This window comes from Centroberyx affinis, unplaced genomic scaffold (genome assembly GCF_046629955.1).
Source record: "Centroberyx affinis isolate AG114_WGS23_722 - 3 ecotype Tasmania unplaced genomic scaffold, CSIRO-AGI_Caff_v1 ptg007740l_1, whole genome shotgun sequence".
In the NCBI taxonomy this organism is placed as follows: Eukaryota; Metazoa; Chordata; class Actinopteri; order Beryciformes; family Berycidae; genus Centroberyx; species Centroberyx affinis.
In genome coordinates, this window is record NW_027283897.1 from 1 (window position 1) to 22,975 (window position 22,975).

The 22,975-nt window shown below is 40.6% G+C and overlaps 1 protein-coding gene across 1 annotated transcript; it reads left to right on the top strand.

Annotated features, from left to right (window-relative positions):
* Nucleotides 1–875: 875 nt before the first annotated feature.
* Nucleotides 876–18,874, top strand: LOC139639798 (glycogen debranching enzyme-like). The gene is made up of 18 exons (XM_071513948.1): nucleotides 876–1,061; nucleotides 1,148–1,260; nucleotides 1,988–2,122; nucleotides 2,240–2,370; nucleotides 2,470–2,606; nucleotides 4,229–4,362; nucleotides 5,476–5,651; nucleotides 6,626–6,728; nucleotides 6,938–7,061; nucleotides 7,159–7,260; nucleotides 7,807–7,918; nucleotides 8,072–8,207; nucleotides 8,418–8,530; nucleotides 8,623–8,834; nucleotides 8,933–9,030; nucleotides 10,181–10,268; nucleotides 12,077–12,210; nucleotides 12,701–18,874. Exons 1-18 carry the CDS (start codon nucleotides 876–878, stop codon nucleotides 12,816–12,818), a joined length of 2,352 nt encoding a protein of 783 aa, XP_071370049.1. The 3' UTR covers nucleotides 12,819–18,874.
* Nucleotides 18,875–22,975: the final 4,101 nt, after the last annotated feature.

Consider the following 22,975-nt stretch of genomic DNA (forward strand, 5'->3'; position numbering starts at 1 on the left):
AAATTTTTGTCATGTTTCTCTTGATTATTAAGAGGAATTCAGTTGTTCGTCACAACAGTCTCTCTCTCTCTCTCTCTCTCTCTCTCTCTCTCTCAATTCAATTCAATTCAATTCAATTCAATTCAGTATGCTTTATTGGCATGAATGTCAGGTGAGCAATATTGCCAAAGCGTCAAGGATAATACAATTATAAAATAATTATTACAATTAAATACAACAATGAGATAGGAAAAAAAATAAAATAAAATAAAATAAAATAAAATATATATACATACATACACACATACACATATATATATATATATATATATATATATATATATACATACATATACACATACATATACAATTCATTATATATTTGTATATATTTGTATATAATTCTCTCTCTCTCTCTCTCTCTCTCTCTCTCTCTCAAATTCAAATTCAAATTCAAAGGGGCTTTATTGGTATGGGAAAATGTTTACATTGCCAAAGCAAGTGTGAAATAAAAACAAAAAATGTACGTACAATTAAAGATATACTAGAATAAAGAAATGTGTAAACAGAGCTGTGTAACATTGCAACATTGCAATCAAATATATACATAAGAGTAGGTCAAATTAACTTAAAAATACAAACAGAAAAATTGTGCTTTTGCTGTTTAAAAAAGAAAATATATATATATATATACAGATAAGTAAAGATAACTTAAAATAAAAATAGAAAGATGTGGATATTGCAGTTAAAAAATATAAATACAAATAAGTGAGAACTGTGTAAACGCTGCAACATTTTTTTTTTTTTCTTACAAATGTATTTAAAGGTATCTGTTTGTATGTACAGTATGTCTATGTACAGAGATCAGCATGGTGCAGATAGTGCAGGAATACACAATGACTCTCTCTCTCTCTCTCTCTCTCTCTCTCTCTCTCTCCCTCTCTCTCTCTCCTCCAGGGAAGATAGAGGAAGTGGTCCTGGAGGCGAGGACGATAGAAAGGAATGCTGGGAGTTATAAGAAAGACAACAACAACATCAACGGCATGCCGGAGTACACCGTGGAAATAAAAGAGCACATACCGGTAAATCCTCATGGTTTTTAGGATTATCGCAGCACTCAAATACATGGACATATTAATAACAGTGATATTAATTATTGTGCGTATAGTTACTGGAGAGTTCGGTGGTGAAGCAGGCGGGGGTGACATCTAAAGGTCGGTCGGAGTTCGTGCAGGAAATCACCTTCCAGAGGCTGACTCCTGGAAGTGTCATCGCCTTCAGGTAACACACACACACACACACACACACACACACACACACACACACACACACACACACACACACAAAATTGCATACTTTGGATGGGATGATTGTAAACAAAATCACTGGAATTTTCATCACGTTTTTTGGAAAAAATACCAAGCTCTCTCTCTCTCTCTCTCTCTCTCTCTCCCCTCCCTCTCTCTCTCTCTCCCTCTCTCTCTTTCTGTCTGTCTATCTTGCTCTTTCTCTCTCTGTCTGTCTCTCTTTCACTCTGTCTGTCTCTCTCTTTCTGTCTCTCTCTCCCTCGCTCTCTCCCTCGCTCTCTTTCTGTCTGTCTACCTTGCTCTTTCTCTCTCTCTCTTTCTGTCTCTCTCTCCCTCTGTCTCTCTCTCTCTCTTTCTGTCTGTCTATCTTGCTCTTTCTCTCTCTCTCTTTCTGTCTCTCGTTCACTCTGTCTCTTTCTGTCTCTCTCTCTTTCTGTCTGTCTCTTGCTCTTTCTCTCTGTCTCTCTCTCTTTCACTCTGTGTCTGTCTCTCTCTTTCTGTCGCTCTCCCTCTCCCTCTCTCTGTCTGTCTCTTGCTCTTTCTCTCTCTCTCTCTCTCTCTTTCTGTCTGTCTCTCTCCCTCCCCCTCTATCTCTCCCTCTCTCTCTTTCTGTCTGTCTCTCTTGCTCTCTCTCTCTCTTTCTCTCTCTTCTCTCTCTCTCTCTCTCTCTCTCTCCCTCCCCCTCTCTCCCCTCCTTCCAGGGTCAGTTTGGATCCCAAGGCCCAGCAGGTGGTGGGGGTCCTGAGGTATTATCTGACCCAGTTCAGCCCAAAGTACAGAAGAGGAAGCGTAGCGGACTCAAACACACCTCCGGCACTGCAGAAACCATTAGCACAGTGAGTACACACACACACACACACACACACACCTCATGCCCTACAGAAACTCTTGTCTTTTTGTAACTATTTTGTATGTGTCATGTGTGTGTGTGTGTGTGTGTGTGTGTGTGTTAGGCTGATGTCCAAGCTGACATTAGCAGATCTGAATGTCCTGCTGTTCCGCTGTGATGCAGAAGAACAAGAAGATGGCGGAGGCTGTTACAGTATTCCTGGATGGGAAAGCCTCAAATACGCCGGACTGCAAGGTAAATATATAATAAAACATAAAGCTACACACTAAGGAAACTCATCATAAGCATAAGTGAAAGGGGGTATAAGTGTCGTCCGTGGTGGTCTCTCTGCAGGTCTGATGTCGGTGCTGGCTGATATCCGTCCCAACAACGACCTGGGCCATCCTGTGTGTGCCAACCTCAGACAAGGGGACTGGCTGATAGACTATGTCTCCAATAGACTGATACACAAAGAGGGGCCGCTGGCACAGGTGAGGGTTAAAGGGCAGGTCAGAGTGTGCTTCAGCAACCCTAGACAGCATGTATTCATTGGATACGTTATGACATTTTCTCTCTCTTGTTAAAGGTTACGCATTATGTAATAACACCGCATTATGTAATAACTCCACAAAATGTAATACATTTTCACGTCATTATGTAATAACACCCACATTTTGTAATAATCTGCCGCATTTTGTAATACACAGCCTGAATGCAATATGTAATAAATGTCCCCGCATGTTGTAATAAATTATTACATATTGCGGTCGTTATTACAAAATACGGGAGTTGCACTTTTTTTTGATGAAAATGAAATAATATGGTGCATTATGTAATAACCAAACAAAATGGATGTCTTCATTCATAAAAATCGTTATAACATTATAACAACAATGTTTATTTTATGCATTCTAGCATGAATCATACTGACTCAAAATTCATTTTAAAAAGATACTATTAGTTCAGTAGATTAGTATCTTTCATTGGTCAAAACTACATTAAGTGTCACTGTATTCCTTAGCTGCATAGAAACTGTACTTGAGGGTTCATAGAATTGAAGTAATTAAGTGGAAAACAACCACAGCATAAAGCCTGACAACACACTGATCTGCAGTGGATTTCTAATATACAAACAGTTCAGTTTTAACTTGCAAAAACTACTTATCAAGTAGCCATGAAAGAAAGAACCATAGATTGTTATTACATAATGCACTGTATTATTACATTTTCAACATAAATAAAGTGCAACTCCCGCATTTTGTAAAAACCACCACAATATGTAATAATTTATTACAAAATACAGGGAAATTTATTACATATTGCGTTCAGGCTGTGTATTACAAAATGCGGCAGATTATTACAAAATGCGGGTGTTATTATATAATGAAGTGAAAATTTATTACATTTTGTTGAGTTATTGCATAATGCGGTGTTATTACATAATGCGTTGTTACAAGCCTTCAAACCAGAAGTCATCGGCTCCGATTGTAAGCTAAAAACCTTTAAATACAGCTCACAAAGACATAGTTTCTATTTTAAAAATCGCTAACTGTTACCATGAAAAGTCAGGCTGTTGTAGTTATTACCAGATCAAATTCAAATGGGAACAAATTCTTTTTAATTTTAATTCACAGCATGGCTCTGTGACGTGTTTTTAATCATTTTTTTAATACAATGGAGTTCTATGGCTGCTGGGACATGGCTTCATTGGGCACCGGCTACATGGACGAGACTTGTTGGCAAACAAATTCATTGCTGATTTTGTTATTTTCACAGGATTTGTTGACGGTAAGAAATGCATTAAAAAACACCAGCCTTATCCTTTAAGATCCCTTTGGTTAGTAGTTAGTGCCAACATGAACATCTGCCTGGCTGGGAACATAGACATAAAAGTCCTTTCCAAAACATTAATAAGAACTCAGCCAATCAGCTAATAGGGAGTAATTATAGTATAGGCCTCCACTGTATCGTGGTAAGTGTCCATATGGCAACAGGTACTGGAACTGGTACTGGAACAATCATCCATTTAAACCTATTAACCTTAAACTATTTTGGCACCCGCAGCACTGTTACCGCTGAGTTTCATGCATGTGGGCCATTATTGTGTCTGCAGGTGGGTCAGTGGTTGGTGGCCATGTTTGACTACCTGAAACACATCCCGCGCTACCTCATCCCCTGTTACTTCGACGCCATCTTGGTGGCAACCTACACCACAGCCCTGGACGCAACCTCCAAACTCATGTCAAGGTAGGGGTGTGTTTGTCTGAGCTTCATGCTGACTATGAAGCCTTCTTCATTTACATTCATCCAAGGTGTTCACATGCAATACCTAGAAACTACTGTCCCAATTTTTGGATTTGGATGAAGGAGATTGTGTTGTTGAGATCTCAAATTCATAAAATTACAAGGACTGGCTTTTAGCAGTTAACTGAAAACTGTCTTGCTGGAGCTTCTGTCTTGAAAGTTTCTCATTAAGACTGATAAGCTTGGAAAACAGATGGCCAGAATGCTTCTTAGCTTCTAATGTGAAAGAGTATGGGGTTTTCCACAAGACCTATAAGCTCTTTCCATAAATTAAGACTTTGCCTCACACATAATAGAGTTTTTTTTGTTGTTGTCTCCTAGAGTTTGGCTACAGTGAGATATGGTACAGTGGTAATGGTATAGTTATTTCTAGAGGTGTACCTAAACCTAATGGCTACCGTATTTCCTCTAATAGTGGCCGGTAGTCAATTAAAAGCTGGGTCTCCGATAATGGCCGGGGCCGTGGTCGACACAAACAAATAAAGGCCGGCAAAAACAAAGGAAAAAGCAACGGTGGATACCGGTAAACTCCTGGTGCCTGTTATATAATGTAACTGTAGTTTGTAGTAACGTACAAGTGCCACAAGATGGCAGTATGCCACAAGACGGCTCGGCCGGCAGAAGTCTCTGGAGCGTGCCGTCGTCGATTACCGTAATTATCGGTAATGCGTCGCAGTAACAAAAAAACGGCTACCTAACGAACCCCAACAGAAGCAGATCAGAAAACAAGGAGGCTTCATACTAAAATATGAGCAAATATACTTATCAGACAGAGGGAATTAGAAATAAAGGCCTGTCTCTAATATAAGCCTGCTTCCAATAAAGGCCTGGTACCCTCTGCAGTTGAGGTAAATAAAGGAATATTAGAGGAAATACGGTAAATTCCGTTCTGTTTTATTAGGCTTAACCTACCACACTGTTCTTTATCTGTTAACTTAATCTGAATAAGATGTTTTTACCTGCCAATATACTTTAAAGTATTTAGTTCTGGAAAACCGGTGTCAGAGCATCTATATTTATTTAACTCTCTTTCTGTCTCTCTCTCTCTCTGTACAGTTTCATCCAGAACGGGTCTACCTTCGTCCGTCTCTTGGCTCTGGGTTCGGTTCAGATGTGCGGCGTTGGCCGTTTCCCCGCCCTCCCTCCAGTTTCCGCGGCGATAGAGGACGTCCCCTATCGCCTCAGTTCAATCACAGGCCAAAAGGAGCAGTGCTGCGTGTCGTTGGCCGCAGGTAGACCTAGTGTACTTTGTGGATAAACGTTTTCTGGAATCTGACAGGAATGATAGGGCCCCTTAATCATTTTGGGAGTCATAATACTGGTAATACCAGTGGTGCCCGGAGAGGGGGAAATCTGGGGACATTTCTGGGGACATTTCCGGGGACAGTGCCCGCCAGAGAAAAAGCACCACATCTGCGGACTGTCCCTTGAAAACGGGGATGTCTGGCAGTCCCAGTTTCCACATCATTACTGCTAACATTATCTTTGTAGATGGTCAAGAACTGTTTTAGCAAGCTTGTATTCACTAATAATTGTATAATTTCATGATTTTCAACCAGCGGGACAGTGAGATGAAGATGAAAAAAATATTTCCAATATACAAATATACATAGACTTTTTTTTTTTTTTTGATCAGCTGCTTCTCTTAAATTCTCATTTCCAAACCCAATCACATAAATAACACAACAACCCTTAACTTCCCCAGCCATTAAATTGATTGTCTGATTATGCTGGGTTTTTAAACACAAACAATACTACACATATGAAAATAGGCAGTGCAGCCTTTTTTAACTATGCTCCAAAATTATGGAATACCATACCTAAAGCCATAAGAGATTCGAGCTCAGTGAACAATAAACGACAGCTAAATACCTATTTATTTAACTTGGCTTTTAATTGAAGTCATTCTATTTTTACTTCTTTTTTTTTTCTGTTTTTACTGTCACCTTTACCATCTACTGATCTATTTATTGCTACTCCTTTCCATTTGCCCTTGTTTTAACTTGTATGTTTTCAATTTGTATTTCTTTTAATATCAAGCTTTTTTTTTTATTTATTTTTTTTTATGTAAAGCACTTTGAACTGCATCGTTTGTATGAAAAGTGCTCTATAAATAAAGTTTATTATTATTATATTATTGTTATGAAACGATAGGAATCTATGCATCTATCTGATTGACTGATTGGCTGATTTTTTTTTCACCCAGGTCTTCCTCATTTCTCCTCTGGGATTTTCCGTTGCTGGGGCAGGGACACTTTCATTGCTCTGAGAGGACTGATGCTGCTCACTGGGAGACACTCTGAGGCACGGTAGGTGTGTGTGTGTGTGTGTGTGTGTGAATTGAATTGATTATAATGATTTTTTCTAGTGAGTTTTTCAGTGTCTAAATGCTGTTTCAAAGGCTTTTCCACCCTGACAAAGAATACAATTCTGGGCCAAACACTGAAAACTTGTAATTTATTTGGGATTTTTTCAGTATGAAAATAGTCAAATTAATCCCATTATATGCTTTCCATAGTAATATCATCCTGGCCTTTGCTGGGACCTTGCGCCACGGCTTGATCCCCAACCTGCTGGGCGAGGGTCGCTGTGCCAGGTACAACTGCCGTGACGCCGTGTGGTGGTGGCTGCAGTGCATCCAGGTAGAACAAGTTCCATTATGATCCATTATGTCCTCCATGCATATTATTCATGACTCTAATATGATGATATACCATATTGTTCCACGCTTTCCCTCAGGACTACGCTACCCACGTTCCCCAGGGGCACGAGATCCTGCGCTGCCCGGTCACACGCATGTACCCCACTGATGACTCTGAGCCCTGCAAACCGGGAGAGGTGGTACGTAACACACACACACACACACACAGATAGAGAGATAGAGATACAGATGGAAAGCCAGACACATTTTAAGACACAATATAGAGTAAAAAGGTGTATAGAAATATAGAGGAAAATGTTTTTATTTGAATATGTTACAGATTATTACTTTTAAAGTTACTGTAAAGTTCACACAGATACTAAAACAGTGGTTCTCAACGTGGGGTCCGGGGACCACCAGGGGTCCTTGAGGGGGTTCCAGGGGGTCCCCAGCAAATTGATGAATTTTTAAACTTTACAGCATTATTTAATTTACAAGTTAACACAGTTAGAGAATGTAGAAGAATGACTGTTTTGATCATAGTTCCACTGTTATCTCAGATAGTCATGGAATTCTGGACAAAATCATATCTAACAATAAAAATATTCTCAGATTTGGGACAAAATCTCATCAAATGTGGCTCTAATGTGGACAAAATTAGGGGTCCTTGATATGAAAAAGGTTGAGAATCACTGGACTAAAACATACTAATGTGTGTGTGTGTGTGTGTGTGTGTGTATCTATAGGAGCAGCCTCTGTATGATGTGATCCAGGAGGCTCTCCAGCGCCACCTAGAGGGCGTCTCCTTCAGAGAGAGAAACGCCGGATCTAAGATCGACATGAACATGAGAGACGAAGGTAGGGCCGGGTGTGTGTGTGTGTGTGTGTGTGTGTGTGTGTGTGTGTGTGTGTGTGTGTGTGTGTGGCGGTTCCATATAAAATCTCAGTGATTTTCAATACTCAATATAATCGTTCTGACCGCTGACCTCTGACCCCCCCCCCCCCCCCCAGGGTTCAACGTGGTCGCTAAGGTGGACCCGGCGACGGGGTTCGTCACCGGGGGCAACCGCTTCAACTGCGGGACGTGGATGGACAAGATGGGAGAGAGCGAGAGAGCCAGGAACAAAGGCATGCCCGCTACTCCCAGGTGACACACACACACACACACACACACACACACACACACACACACACATTCTTTCTCTTCCTTTTGAAAAATAACCATGAGAAAATCACAAATTGTTCATTTATTATTACTGTATTACATGTGATTTCTCTCTCTCTCTCTCTGTCTCTCTCTCTCTCTCTCCCTCTCTGTCTCTCTCTCTCTCTCCCCTCTCTCTCTCTCTCTCCACAGAGATGGATCAGCAGTGGAGATAGTTGGCCTCAGTAAGTCGACAGTTCGCTGGGTGGTGGAGCTCCATAAGAAAGGACTCTTCCCTTACGATGGTGTTAAAGTACACAGAGACGGTACGACACACACACACACACACACACACATACACCAGAACTCCAGCCAATCAGAACTGTTATAATCTCTCCTTTCCATTTGATTGTTCCAGGTAAAGAAGTGTTTATCTCCTTCGCCCAGTGGAACGAGCAGCTCCAGCAGTCCTTTGAGGCCGGCTTCTGGGTGTCCGGGGACCCGAAGGACCCCAACGAGAAGCACCCGGACCTGGTGCATAAGAAAGGCATCTATAAGGACAGCTACGGGGCCTCCAGCCCCTGGTGCGACTACCAGCTGAGACCCAACTTCGCTATTGCCATGGTGGTGGTAGGTGGACCGATGGAAACACACGGTTTCCTTATCACTTTGGTGATCTAGATCAGTGAGTGTCTGGTTTTTGAGATCAGATCTGTGTGTTTCGACAGGCTCCGGAGATGTTTACAGTGGAGAGAGCGTGGAAGGCTCTGGAGGTCGCGGAGAAGAAACTACTGGGACCACTGGGAATGAAGACACTTGACCCCGAGTAATATATACACACACACACACACACACACACACACACACACACACACACACACACACACAGAAACATAATCTGCTGAATCTGTCCCGGATCTAAATCTTTGGATGCAACTCTTTGAATTAGTTTACTGCAATAACATACATAACCACAACACCAGATTTGCCTAAGGACTAAAAAAAATTTTTTATCCGCCTAATAAAAAATAAATCATCCTTCAAAAAGATTATGAAGAGGCATTTATTGGCATGCAGATGACAGACTGGATAGTAGGAGGTATAACTCTGTACCAGTTTTCAATATTTGTGTTGCGCTTATATGGGTTGTATTATTCTCATTTTTTTTTTTTTTTTTTTAAATATTATCTATTTTTAATTAGTATTCCACCTAAATGTACGTTTGTATATGAATGTATTTTTTGCTTTTTTTTTTATATTTAATGTATATTGATGTAATTTAGTGTATATTAATGTAATTTAATGTTTATCATGTAATGTGTTATGTACAGCAGTGGTTCTCAACGTGGGGTCCGGGGACCACCAGGGGTCCTTGAGGGCATCCCAGGGGGTCCCCAGCAAATTGATGAATCGTTAAACTTCGCTAAAGTACAATTATAGAATGTAGGAGACTGACTATTTTGATCATAGTTTCACTGTTATCTCTCTCCCTACAATACAGATAGTCATGGAGTTCTGGACAAAATCATATCTAACAATAAAAATATTCTCAGATTTGGGTCCGAGGGACAAAATCGCATCAAATGCGGGTCCGAGGCCCTAATGTGGACTAAATTAGGGGTCCTTGATATGAAAAAGGTTGAGAACCACTGATGTACAGTATGTCAGGTGTGGACCCCAGGAAGATTAGCTGATTGCTACGGCATCAGCTAATGGGGATCCTTTAAATAAACAAATAAACAAATAAACACATAGTGTCTTACCACTTAAACATATTTTTCATGAAAAGTACTTTCAGCTTCTGGCTTGAAAAGTGCATTACAAATCAATTATTATCATTAGTAGTAGTAGTAGTAGTAGTAGTAGTATGACTCTCACGTTAGTCATACTCATATGCATGCTGTTGCTGTTTATAGTGGAATCACATCTCATTTTACATTCAATCCCATAGTAACGTGATGTTTCTGTTGCCGTAGTGACATGGTGTACTGTGGTGTCTATGACAACGCGCTTGACAACGACAACTACAACTTGGCAAGAGGCTTCAACTACCACCAGGGACCGGTGAGTCGGACACTTCCTCCTACTGGTCATGGAATTCTGGGCAAAATCATATCTAACAATAAAAATATTCTCAGATGTGGACTAAACTAGGGGCCCTTGATATGAAAAAGGTTGAGAATCACTGTACTACACTATGTCGAGGCTAGATAATGACCAAACTAGCCTGGTTTGTCATGCAATACTATATGCTCTGTAGAGGCTACATAATGAACAAGCTAGCCAGACTTGTCATGTGATATTATATGCTATGTACACAAAACACTGCACCATTGTTCTCACCTTTGGCTGCACTGTCTGGAAGTTGTAGTCTATTTCCGGGCTGAGGCTGTTATGTACACTCTGTTTTTCTGCATGTGTCTTACATTTCAAATTGCAAATGCATTTAGTTTAGCTGTTTGTCTTGGCTGGTTCATTGGAGGAGTGGAACTACATAGCCAGCTATTAATACTGAACAAAAATAGAAACGCAACGCTTTTGTTTTTGCTCCCATTTTTCATGAGTTGAAATAAAAGATCTAAGACTTTTTCTATGCTCACAAAAGGCTTATTTCTGTCAAATTTTGCTCACAAATTTGTTTAAATCCGTGTTAGTGAGCACTTCTCCTTTGCCAAGATAATCCATCCACCTGACAGGTGTGGCATATCAAGATGCTGATTAAACAGCATGATTATTGCACAGGTGTGCCTTGGGCTGCTCACAATAAAAGGCCACTCTAAAATGTGCAGTTTTATCTTGAAAAAAGACATTTATTAGGCACTGAACTATGGATCTCACATGACTAGGGCTACAGATATGCATTTTTTGAAAACCAGTCAGTATCTGGTGTGAGCACCATTTGCCTCATGCAGTACGACACATCTCCTTCTCCTTTTTGAGAGATATAAGCCTTTTATGTGCATAGATAAAGTCTTAGAACTTTTTATTTCAACTCATGAAAAATGGGCACAAAGCCAAAAGTGTTGCGTTTATATTTTTGTTCAGTAGAAATCTTAATGCTAAAAATATATGGACAAAATAATTAATAATAACCCTTTGTAACTTTAAGATTTAGAGATTTGCTGATATACGATGTCAGCAGACATGAATGATGGGCTGTGTCGGTGCCTATGTGACGTTTTCACGTGGCAATATTGAGGTTTATTTTGCAAATCATTGAATAAGAGGAGTTGAGAACAATGCTCAGTTGAATAACACAGTCAGAGTCACTTGTTTTAAATCAGTAACAAGTGTGGTGAGAGTGGTTTTGACCGTAGTTATAGACAGGGCCGCTCCACATACAGCCCCTCCCCCTGCCCAGTGTCATCGGCCATCAGAGGTGTTTGATTGGCCGATATGACAATGTGTAATATGACAATTGTTAAAAAATCTATGATAGTTTTATTGGTTGGAATTTTTACATACTGTATGTCTCCTGGTGCATGATGAAGTCACCACTAAAGATTTTCTGTTTTTCCCAGAAGTAAAACTAATGAGATTTTGATATAAAAATACCATAAAATAATTTTTTTCTGTTATTTTTTTGGTATAAAATAGAATGAGCTAAAAAGGCGAAAAAGTCATTTTTCATTTCAGTGTGACTTGAATTTGTAGTAAAAAATGCTTTAGGAAACATTGTGAATTCAATAAAAGGATGTGATCATTTGCTGCTTGACGAGCAGCTTCATTAGATTGTTAATTATAATAAAATTGCGGTGCGGCACTTTCTGCGCTCTGCACTATTTTGATATAGGGACTACCTAAATGACGCTCTCTCACTTTCTCTCTCTCTTTCTCTTTCTTCTTCTCTATGCATGTGTGTGTGTGTATAGGAGTGGCTGTGGCCAGTAGGCTACTTCCTGCGTGCTAAGCTCTACTTTGCCAAGAAGCTGGGTGCGAAAACCTACGCCGAAACGGTCACCCTGGTCAAAAACGTCCTGTCAAAGCACTATACCCACCTGGAGAGGTAGGAATGCTGTCTGTCTGTTTATTTACCGCCTTCTCCCCGTCTATCCATGTATGTTGTACCACATGATGGAACCACGGCGGGTCTATGGAATGGTCTTTGTTCGTTCGTCAGTCCGTCACAGACACCACCGATTAGATTGTGACAAAACTTGGGAAATGATGCATCTCACACTACAGTTATGAGTCAAAATGAAAACTTTCAGTAACTAGTCATATCCCACACCTCAAGTTGGAATGTCATGAAGTTTGCTTCACATATCCAGCTATCCTTGCTCTACAAATTTGCCTCCAGAAACATCAATGTCCACCATACTGGATTTTTCACCGTTTTGAGTTTTCCCTGTAAGGCTTTTCTCCTTTCTCCTTTATCTTAGTGCGGGAAAAGTCAACATTTCTAAAATGACAGGTACATGCTCATCGATCTGTGATGTTTTAATTAATTTGATCTTGTTTTGTGTTTGCCCCCCCCCCCACCCCCTTTCTCTCAGGTCTCCATGGAAGGGTCTGCCAGAGCTGACCAATGAGAATGGCCAATACTGCTCCTTCAGCTGTGAAACCCAGGCCTGGTCTCTGGCCACTGTGCTGGAGGTCCTCCACGACCTCTAGATGACCTTTTATAAACACCCCCCCACACACACACACCCCTCCCCCATGTGATCACTGATCTCTGACATCACAGAGGTCCCGCTGTCGTATTTTCCTGTTGTAGCTAAGAAAGGAGGAAGGGGAATTCACTGGGCTGAGTAGCAAAACTGGTTTCGTGAGTTCTCTCTCCTCTTCACTATCAAGGTCTATAAATTACCAGGTTGAGTCCTATATGACTTCCAGTGACTGCTGACATCACTTCGTGTGACCACAGTAGTCTCTATTGCTGCGTTCATGTCCTATGGGAATAATTGGGAGGACGACTTGATAGTTCAAAGCAACAACTTGGAAGTGTTCAGTTGTTCAAGCTCGTTTAAAGCCGACAGGACACGATGGTTGAAGTTTTCTATAGGCTTTGATCCATCCTGATCAGCTTTTCCACACTTAACACACATGAACTTACACTGATGATACATGTGAGTTCATGTTTTACAGCAAAACCAAACACCGCATTGTCAACCACAAACTAAAAATCCAGCAAGTAGTTGTGTCCCGCCATGGCATTTTAAGAGTTGTGATCTCAACACTACTTATGCGAAAAGGTCGTTCATTTTGTTGCCTTTATTTGAAATGAACATATCATTCCTTACACTTGACAACAGGGATTTCCTTGTTGGTGACATCCATCACCAAACCCCAAGTTCCCAAGTAGTATTTTCTAGTAGTATTTGCCATCTGAAAGCTGAGGTGAACAGTATTTTCTATAGTATTTACCATCTGAAAGCTGAGGTGAATGGTATTTTCTAGTAGTATTTACCATCTGAAAGCTGAGGTGAATGGTATTTTCAAGCTGGGAGCTCATAATTACCATCTTTCCCATATGACATGAATGCAGCATATTTCCAGGTTGAGCCATGATTTGAGATTAGTAAACTACTCCTGAGCTGATATGGAACCAGCATTTCTTCAGAAAGGCATTCACACATGGTCCAAAAATGTATTCTGGTCCCACTGCCGCCCATTTTCCATATCAATGTCAAGGAAAGTAGTTTTGTCGTCATCATTGTCTTGACCTGAATAATCTATAAACCTTACGTAGAGAGGTCTTCCTGTAGGGGTGGAACGGTCCATTTCAAAGCCCAACACAGCACTTGGTTCAGAAGGCACATTGGAATCTGTTACCTTCAAGTTCAATAAATCGGAACAGGAAATGGCAGTGTTTTCTCTTGCTTGTACCGGAAACCTAGCGAACCAAACCAAACCCCCAAAACCGAGCAATGTACCGAACCGCGAACCAAGAACCGTTTCGTGAACCTTTCCACCTCTATCTCGTCTTGTAGGATTTTTTTGCTGTCGCTTGCTCCGTCATATCGTGAATTATTTTCTTCACATTGAGATCATTGTCGATGTGCCGGTGTATATCAAATGTTACATCACCCCATACGCTAATGCTGCGTTCCATTCAAAGTATGAAGTGGGAAATTCCCAGCTGGTAGGTCAGTGGTTCATTCAGAAAACGGGAGAAACGTGGACGCCCGCAAGATTTTCTTTGTCCATTGTAAAATAATGCTCCCCAGCTGCTAACACTCATGTCAGTAATCTTTAGCAATGTTAGCCAGCTGGTTAGCATGAAACTTAAGCAACTGTACGTGTAGCTTTACATTTCAAATTTAAATGTTTATCCATTTACCATACAGGTGTTTTGGTGCATTTAAGGTCACGCAATGCTGGAAATCCAAAAATCAAACAAAAAGTGTATTTTGAGGATTATAAACATGCTAAAACTAATGCTGTGTAGGGTTTGCAGTAACTACATCTCAGAAACCTGGCAGAGAAATCTCAGAGTTTCATACTTTCTTAGTAGGGATTCGGAACTTCTGACAGTCCGACATGTCTGGAACGCAGCATTATATCCTACCCAGGGCTAGGTTCACTTCACTTTCTGTTTAGTCAGTCCAAGAAGTGGATGCTTGTCATATTCAACCTCTAAAAACAGACAATAAAGGCTCTCTATCATCACATTCTAAAGGAATTAAAATTGAAAGTCAACTGACTCCAGCCCTGTGGTTTTTGGTGTGAACTAAATGTTCGATCATCCCATTCACTCACATCCTAAACCTTACAGCCAAAGCACTTTCACCCCACACCCTGTGCTCTGTCATAAGACATAATGTTGTACTTTTTGTGACTAGGGCAGGTACATGTTGTACCTTTGTATCTAAGAATGTGTCTTCATACTTTAACACTTCATAGTGATATCACTGCTGTCCCATTTCAAATAACCCATCACCCTGTGCACTTGCACCTTAAATCCTACCTCCTAACCGTTGCAGCCTAACCCCTAATCTCTCCGCTCATATGTCACTTTTGTCTAAACATAAGGTCACCTTAACTAACCGATTACTAGCTGTAGCGCCAATGATGTACATACTTACAGTCTACGTTGTTCAAATCTATACCTTACGCACTTACACCCTACGCCCTTTTCCCTACACCCTACAATATGTCCTGAGACCCTACACCCAATGCCTTTATACACTTATTTAGGTTTTTATTATCTGTACTTACACTTAAAAAGGATGTTTCATTTTTGAAAACAGCAATGGGTCTCATAAGGAGTCTTTATCAGATCTTGCCGTGCAAAGTAGCGCAGCATGTACTGCGCCAAACTTGGGTCCAACGTGAACCCAAACTCTTGGACCCACAACATTTGGTCAAGTGGCCACTTTGCTTGAGCGTTTCAAAGTTGTTACGTGTTGCCTTCGGCCACATGGAGATTCTAGAGAGTTCACGTTCATTATTATTGCCAAAAACAGTTTTTGGCAATAAGCTAAACATTTTGTCCAGTGGATCACTCAGACATTCGGACACTCGCCGCAGAGAAGTTACTTGAGGTCAACATAATGGCAACAAGAACATGCAGGTGAAGTCATCAAGTGGTTAAGTAACAAGGAGAGTTTGAGATTGGACCTTACAGTCCTGAATGTGTTGAAAATGAAATGATTCATCCTTTTGAGGAGTGACCACCCTAAGCCTTTAATCCCTACATCCTTACACCCTATCGCCGACACTCTGAACCCTTAATCCTGACAGTTTTACATCATATTCTACACCCTAAGCCCATATCAAATACATCCTCACTCCCTATTCCACCCTATGCCCTTACATTCGTACACGCTAAGCCAGGGTTTCTTGAAATTTGGATCAGGACCATAAATGAGTCCTGTGCCTGATTTGACGTCCCTGGGCGAAGCTAGCTCATTTGAATCCTGTGCTGAGAAAGTTTAAGAACTCATATCAATTATCATAGGAGGTGACACGGAGGTTCTAATGTAACTGTAGTCAGCAGATTAAAGCATTTAGTAGGTGATTGTTGTACCTGTGCATAAGATGCATCATTATGCAAGATGTATGATAAATATGTTAGATACAGAAACCAGAAATGTTGTGGTACAGTAATAGTAAATAGCCTGTATCAGGAGAGAGTTGATCAAAATCTATTGTGTTACAGATTACTGATTACCTGTGTGAGATTGTAATTGGTACTTTGGATTACACCATTGTCAGTAATGTAATGTTATTCTTCTCAGTTGCATACTGTCAGAGAGACACTAGCTAATTTGGTTCATAAAAGTTAAAGCTGCACTAGGCAATTTCGCATGTTGGCGGCCCCAAGTGGCAGCAAGAGGTAACTGTTTGAATTTTGAGGACTTCATTACCCAGAAATCAGGTAAGGTGACGTCAGTAAACTGTGTTCTTCTTCTTCTTGGTTGGTCCTTGGAGCACTCACTCACTGCTGTTTAGGAGACACATTTGGATTTCACTCTTAAGTTTAGAGTCGTCACTTTCCCACCTGTGACCATAAAATTTGGACAAATAGGGTGAATCTATGGTGGTGTGAGTGGGGATGGGACGCTCTTGTGATTTAGGCTGATAAGACGGCTGAATATTTACATAAAAGTCTTGCCTGGTGCAGCTTTAAGAGGAGAGAGGTGTCCTGCAGTTGAATTGTTGCCATAGTTGACTTGTCATGTCAAAATTCTACAATTTTGAGGATTTTTGGTCCCGATTTTGAGCAACCAGTTGCTTGACATGTATGTGGTAACTTGTAGCTCAGATGCGTAACATCAGTAGCTTACACAAATGGTCTTCCAGGTGTTGCCCAATCCAACTTGTTTTCCTCACAAGCCTTTAAACGTAGTCCAATGTTTTGATGGCGTGCTCTATCGTATTCCTTCAGCTGTGAATCAAGAAGCAAGAGTTTTCTGCATGCATGTCGTACCACACCATAGACCATAGCCAGCCACACTGCTTTGTGCTTCCATAGGTTCTCAAGAGAGAGCCTTGCGTTCTTATGGCTGATACTGCTGCCTGTTCATTGTGTTATAGCTGGTAGACCTTCATGCTGTAATACACCTGGCAACTTTTTGAGCAAGCATTTCTCACACAGGGAAAGAATTAAGTGAGACAGACTGCAAACAATACAATAGAATTTATCTGAACAAATGAAGCTGCTATGTAAGTAGTATTAGTTTTGACACATCCCAACAAAGTTGCCTTGTGTATCACAGCACTTAGATGTGTTTTAACTCTATCACTGATGTAACCCAACTGTTCTGTCTCTCACCTTTCTGTCTTTAAATCCTCTGCTGTGACTATCACTATTAATGACTCTGCTGTAACTATCAGACCTAGACGACTGACTTTACCACAACACAACATCCTCTACCTTTGTGGACTGTTCGCCTCCCAGCTCTGTACCGCTTCAGGACCCAAAACAAACTTCTTGTTTCCTAAACTGAAGGCTGACATAGGCTGATAGAATTTAAAATACTTGGCAGAATACAGTCTCTGCCAATATGTGGAAGAAAATAACCTGGTGTACAAAGCATGGTACCGTCCTCCAGGCACATCCCATAGTGCAACGAGGCACCCAGTGTTTGCTTTTTTGACATCGGCAAAGGCAAATGTTGACATTAAGGCAGTAGTGGAAAGAGTTTAAAAATATTCTACTGAAGCAGAAATACTATTATGTAAATGGAGTATGTAAATGGTACTCAAGTAGAAGTAAAATTATTGGTGCGAAAAAGTCTATTTAAGTACAAGTAGCTCATTTAAAATGTACTCAGTAAAAGTTACTGGGTCACTTATAAGGAACATTGTCATATATGATCTTTGTCATGCAATGTAAAAAGGACGAGAGGACAGAGTTAAAAGAAGTTAAACTGAAAAATAAAACTATTCAGAATAACGTGCAGTTGCCTCAGTTATTGTTTACTCTGTAAAACACTGTTGATATTACCCATGTAGTATTTGATGCAAATGCAATTTGCCATTGGCCAGTTTCTGATGCAATGCTTATGGAGAGCCCCCGACATTTGTACTGTGTAATGGATGCAATTTAAAATGTAGCAAAGTAAAATACTTGAGTAAAGTAAGGTACTAAGGCTTTCTAGTGAAAAAAACACAACAAAAATGACTCAATTATGGCAACAAGTGTAAATGTAATTCATTACTTCCACCCTTGCATTTGGATGTTTGTATTGTTACACTGTGGAACAGAATTAAAAAAAAAAAAAAAAAAAACCTCAAGAAGCCGGCATCTTTGGTTTCTTATCAGGCATCTAACACCAAACAAAGAAACTTAGATTGTTAAACTGGCAGAAGCTCCATTCAATTCAATGCTAACAATGCTAATGGGACTTGAGGAACAAGAAATGGTCCAATAATATCAAATCAATCAATCAGCCATTTTGAATAGTACAGTGGGATTGTCAGTCTTATGAATGTGTAACTGTATTGTTAGTTTTATTGGACAGTATTATCAGATTCAGAGGCGTTTAGAATCTTACTGGATCTTATGAAGATCTTTAAAGGATTTTTTTTGACTAGCGCTTCCATTTGGTCTAACCCAGAACCTTCCCATCCATCCAACCCCCCCCCACACCCCACTCTGTCACATGCAGATGGTTTGGTCCATGTGCTTGTCCTTTGATTGGTCAATGTGTGGTTCCTAATGATGTTGTTTACGCTGTTTGCCTACCTGTCACTGTTGCCATACACAGAGCAAAGCTAAATAAAACTGTTACCTGTATGAGACTTCTGGGTTGCTTCCTTTTGTTCTGCGTGAGAGAGAAAGACTGAAAGAGAGGAAAAGACTGAAGGACTGGAATAAAGAAAGACTGCTCACACTTGAAGAGTAGCATCAAACCCAAACTTAGTCTTTGGTACCAGGTGATGTCACCACCTGGTGTCCTCTGTAGAAGAAAACATCATCAGGTACCATGCTACAGGTAAAGTAGGTAAAGTAAAGATGTATGTTTTAGGGGCTTTAATAAAACTTATAAACCTCCAGGCTCTCTGTCCATGGTGCTGAAGTCTGCCTTCAGCCCATACTGAGGCCCTGGTGATTAGGGTTCAACCAATATGGGATTTAGAAGGCAGATACCTATATTTTATTTATTGAAGTTGCCAATAGCTTCAAAAAAAATTGTAAGGATTGAGTTTTTCCACCCAGGTTTTTATTCTTGTCAGGGTGGAAAAGCCTCTGAAACGGCATTTAGACCACAATGGGACACTAAAACTCTCCATTGAATCCCAGGATGTGAATAGTAAAATGTTTCCATGCATACTTGTGTGGAATCAGTTTCAGTTTCAGGCAAGATTTAGGCATGAACACACAGATTGATAATGTAGAATATATCCTGTTTATTTGTTGTTATTTTTAATGTTGCAAAGTTGGATATGGCAGCTTTAACATCAAATTAAATTCAGATGAATTCAAATTAGTTATTGAAGCGTAACAAAACCCTTTACATATGCATAGAGAGCAGCAAAGACAACAAAGAGGTTACATTAAGAATAACAAAACCACAAAAAGTACTAATACAAGAGCAACAGAAGAAAACAGCAACAGCAAAAAAGTGTGCAAGTATTTGTATGATCATATTTCAACTCTTTGCACTGGGATATTGTTTGTTATTATTATTATTTTAAATACAAATGATCAGTTTCAGGCTTGAATTTTCTATATTCAACCCTATAATATGCAGAGGATAAACATCTTGTCATTGGCTGTGTGTGTGTGTGTGTGTGTGTGTGTGTGTGTGTCAGCAGCAGGCAGACAGACACAGCAGAGTGATGAAGAGATGAACAGTCAGGGAGGAGAAGACCTGAAGAGAGAGAGAGAGAGAGAGAGAGAGAGATGAGAGAGATGAAGAGAGTTATTAAACCAGTCAGTCAGTTAGTTAGTAAACTGACTGATTGCCAGCAAGTTGGCCAGTAAACCAGTCAGTCAGTCAATTGGTAAACAGTCAGTCAGCCAGCCAATCAGTCAGTAAACCAGTCAGTCAATCGTAACCCAGTCAATCAATTGGTAAATCAGTCAGTAAACCAGTCAGTCAGTCAATCAGCGATTCAGTCAGTCAGTCAGTCAGTAAACCAGTCAGTCAGTCAGTCAGTGAACCAGTCAGTCAGTTAGTCAGTAAACCAGTCAGTCAGTCAGTCAGTCAGTCAGTCAGTCAGTCAGTCAGTAAAGCAGTCAGTCAGTCAGTAAACCAGTCAGTCAGTCAGTCAGTCAGTAAACCAGTCAGTCAGTCAGTCAGTCAGTAAAGCAGTCAGTCAGTCAGTCAGTAAAGCAGTCAGTCAGTCAGTCAGTAAACCAGTCAGTCAGTCAGTAAGTAAAGCAGTCAGTCAGTCAGTCAGTCAGTCAGTCAGTAAGTAAAGCAGTCAGTCAGTCAGTCAGTCAGTAAGTAAAGCAGTCAGTCAGTCAGTAAAGCAGTCAGTCAGTCAGTCAGTCAGTAAAGCAGTCAGTCAGTCAGTAAAGCAGTCAGTCAGTCAGTCAGTCAGTAAAGCAGTCAGTCAGTTAGTCAGTAAGTAAAGCAGTCAGTCAGTCAGTCAGTCAGTAAGTAAGTAAAGCAGTCAGTCAGTCAGTCAGTCAGTAAACCAGTCAGTCAGTCAGTCAGTCAGTAAAGCCGTCAGTCAGTCAGTCAGTCAGTAAAGCAGTCAGTCAGTCAGTCAGTCAGTCAGTAAAGCAGTCAGTCAGTCAGTAAAGCAGTCAGTCAGTCAGTCAGTCAGTAAAGCAGTCAGTCAGTCAGTCAGTCAGTCAGTAAAGCAGTCAGTCAGTCAGTCAGTCAGTCAGTAAAGCAGTCAGTCAGTCAGTCAGTCAGTCAGTCAGTCAGTCAGTAAAGCAGTCAGTCAGTCAGTCAGTCAGTAAAGCAGTCAGTCAGTCAGTCAGTAAAGCAGTCAGTCAGTCAGTAAAGCAGTCAGTCAGTCAGTCAGTCAGTCAGTCAGTCAGCACTCACTCCAGCAGCAGAGCCAGATGGGTTTCCAGTGCTGTCCAGTCTCACAGTGCTGTTGAGGTGAACCCAGAACGTTCCGAAATCCTGGACCAGGGAGGCGCTGCCATGACAACAGCAACAACAAAAACAACAACAATGACAACAACAGGTTACCATTAGTGTTCGACCAATAGTATATGGGGTCGATTTTGGCCTTTTATTAAAAATCAGATCTGGTCCAGTCAGTGTCGTTTACCTCTGATATGATGGATATGATGCAGTTTGATTGATTACACATTTATTATAGAGTTGATCAGTACCACACTGGCTGTCTATGGGAAGCCCTTAACCTGAATTGATTCTTATAATATAATATAATATAATATAATAATATTTTTAGGGTTAGACAGATACTACTTCTGTTCAGCCTATCAAATTATTGCAATACCTGTGTTGGATAGACACAGAGAATGAATGTGAGTCAATGCTTTCTCCGCAAAAGTAAAGTGTCAAATGTCTGGTTTATGTGTATGTGTGAGTGTGTATGTGTGAGTGTGTGTGTGTGTGTGTGTTACCTGAAGTGGATATCTCCATAATTACTGGTGCTAGGTGCCTCCCAGGTCAACTGGAGCTTCGTTTTCGGTGCTGCTGACGCCTGACTGACAGTCGAGTTCTGCACACACACACACACTCAATTTCATACGATACTCTTGTGTAGCTGCCTTTAAAATGTAGTTACTTCAAAGTAAAAGTATTTTTTTTCATGTGGTGTTTCCATTATTTTGTCCACCCACTGTAGATACTTGTTTTGCCAAAGGCTGTCATTAGGAGTTTGTCTTATTCAGCCAATTAAGAAATGTGACACTTTCAACACACCTCCATGTTTTTACAGTGCAGTGCAGTGAGCAGGGTGGGGTTGATGTTGGTGAACTTTCCTACCGGCCACACTAATGCCCCTCCTAGAAGCAGAAAACAAAGGGTTAATTCCACTCAGGTGTTACGCTAAAATTTGTATCCCCTAAAAATGAACTACTACTACTGCCACTGCTACTGCTACTGCTACTGCTACTGCTACTAGTACTACTACTACTACTGCTACTATTACTGCTACTACTAATACTACTGCTACTATTACTGCTACTACTACTACTACTACTACTACTACTGCTACTACTACTATTACTTCTACTACTGCTACTACTACTGTTTCTACTACTTCTACTATTACTGCTACTACTACTGCTACTGTTTCTATGTTTCTACTACTTCTACTACTACTACTACTACTACTACTGTTTCTACTACTGCTACTACTACTGCTACTATTACTGCTGCTACTACTTCTACTACTACTACTACTACTACCACTACTGTTTCTACTACGTCTACTAATACTGCTGCTACTACTACTACTACTACTACTACTACTGTTTCTACTACTTCTACTACTACTGCTACTACTATTACTGAAATTGCAAAGAACCAAAATGATCAACATCTAAATAGTACAACATTAATGTACTTATTTAAAGTGTTTTTTTTTACCTTGTCCCTCCCAGCTCCTGGCTTGTAATAGGAAACCCTGGAATGAGCTGTTCCCCACCGCCTCCATCGTCACTGGAAGGAGGTGAAAGGGGGGGGGGGGGGGTTACTGTTAATGTGATACAGACTGGCTGGAGGTGGAGGGAATGGGCTGGGGAGGGGTATGAGGGAAAAGAAAGAATTGAGGGGTTAGTGAAGGCAGGAGAGGGGAGGAAGAGAGGAGAGGGAGGAGGAATAAAGAAAGAGAGGGGAGTGGAGTAATGAAGGAAGGATGGGCTGAGGAGGTGGATAGGGGTGGAAAGAATTATCCTAAATCAACTTAAGTAAAAAAGTAAAAAGGAGTTCATTTAAAATGTA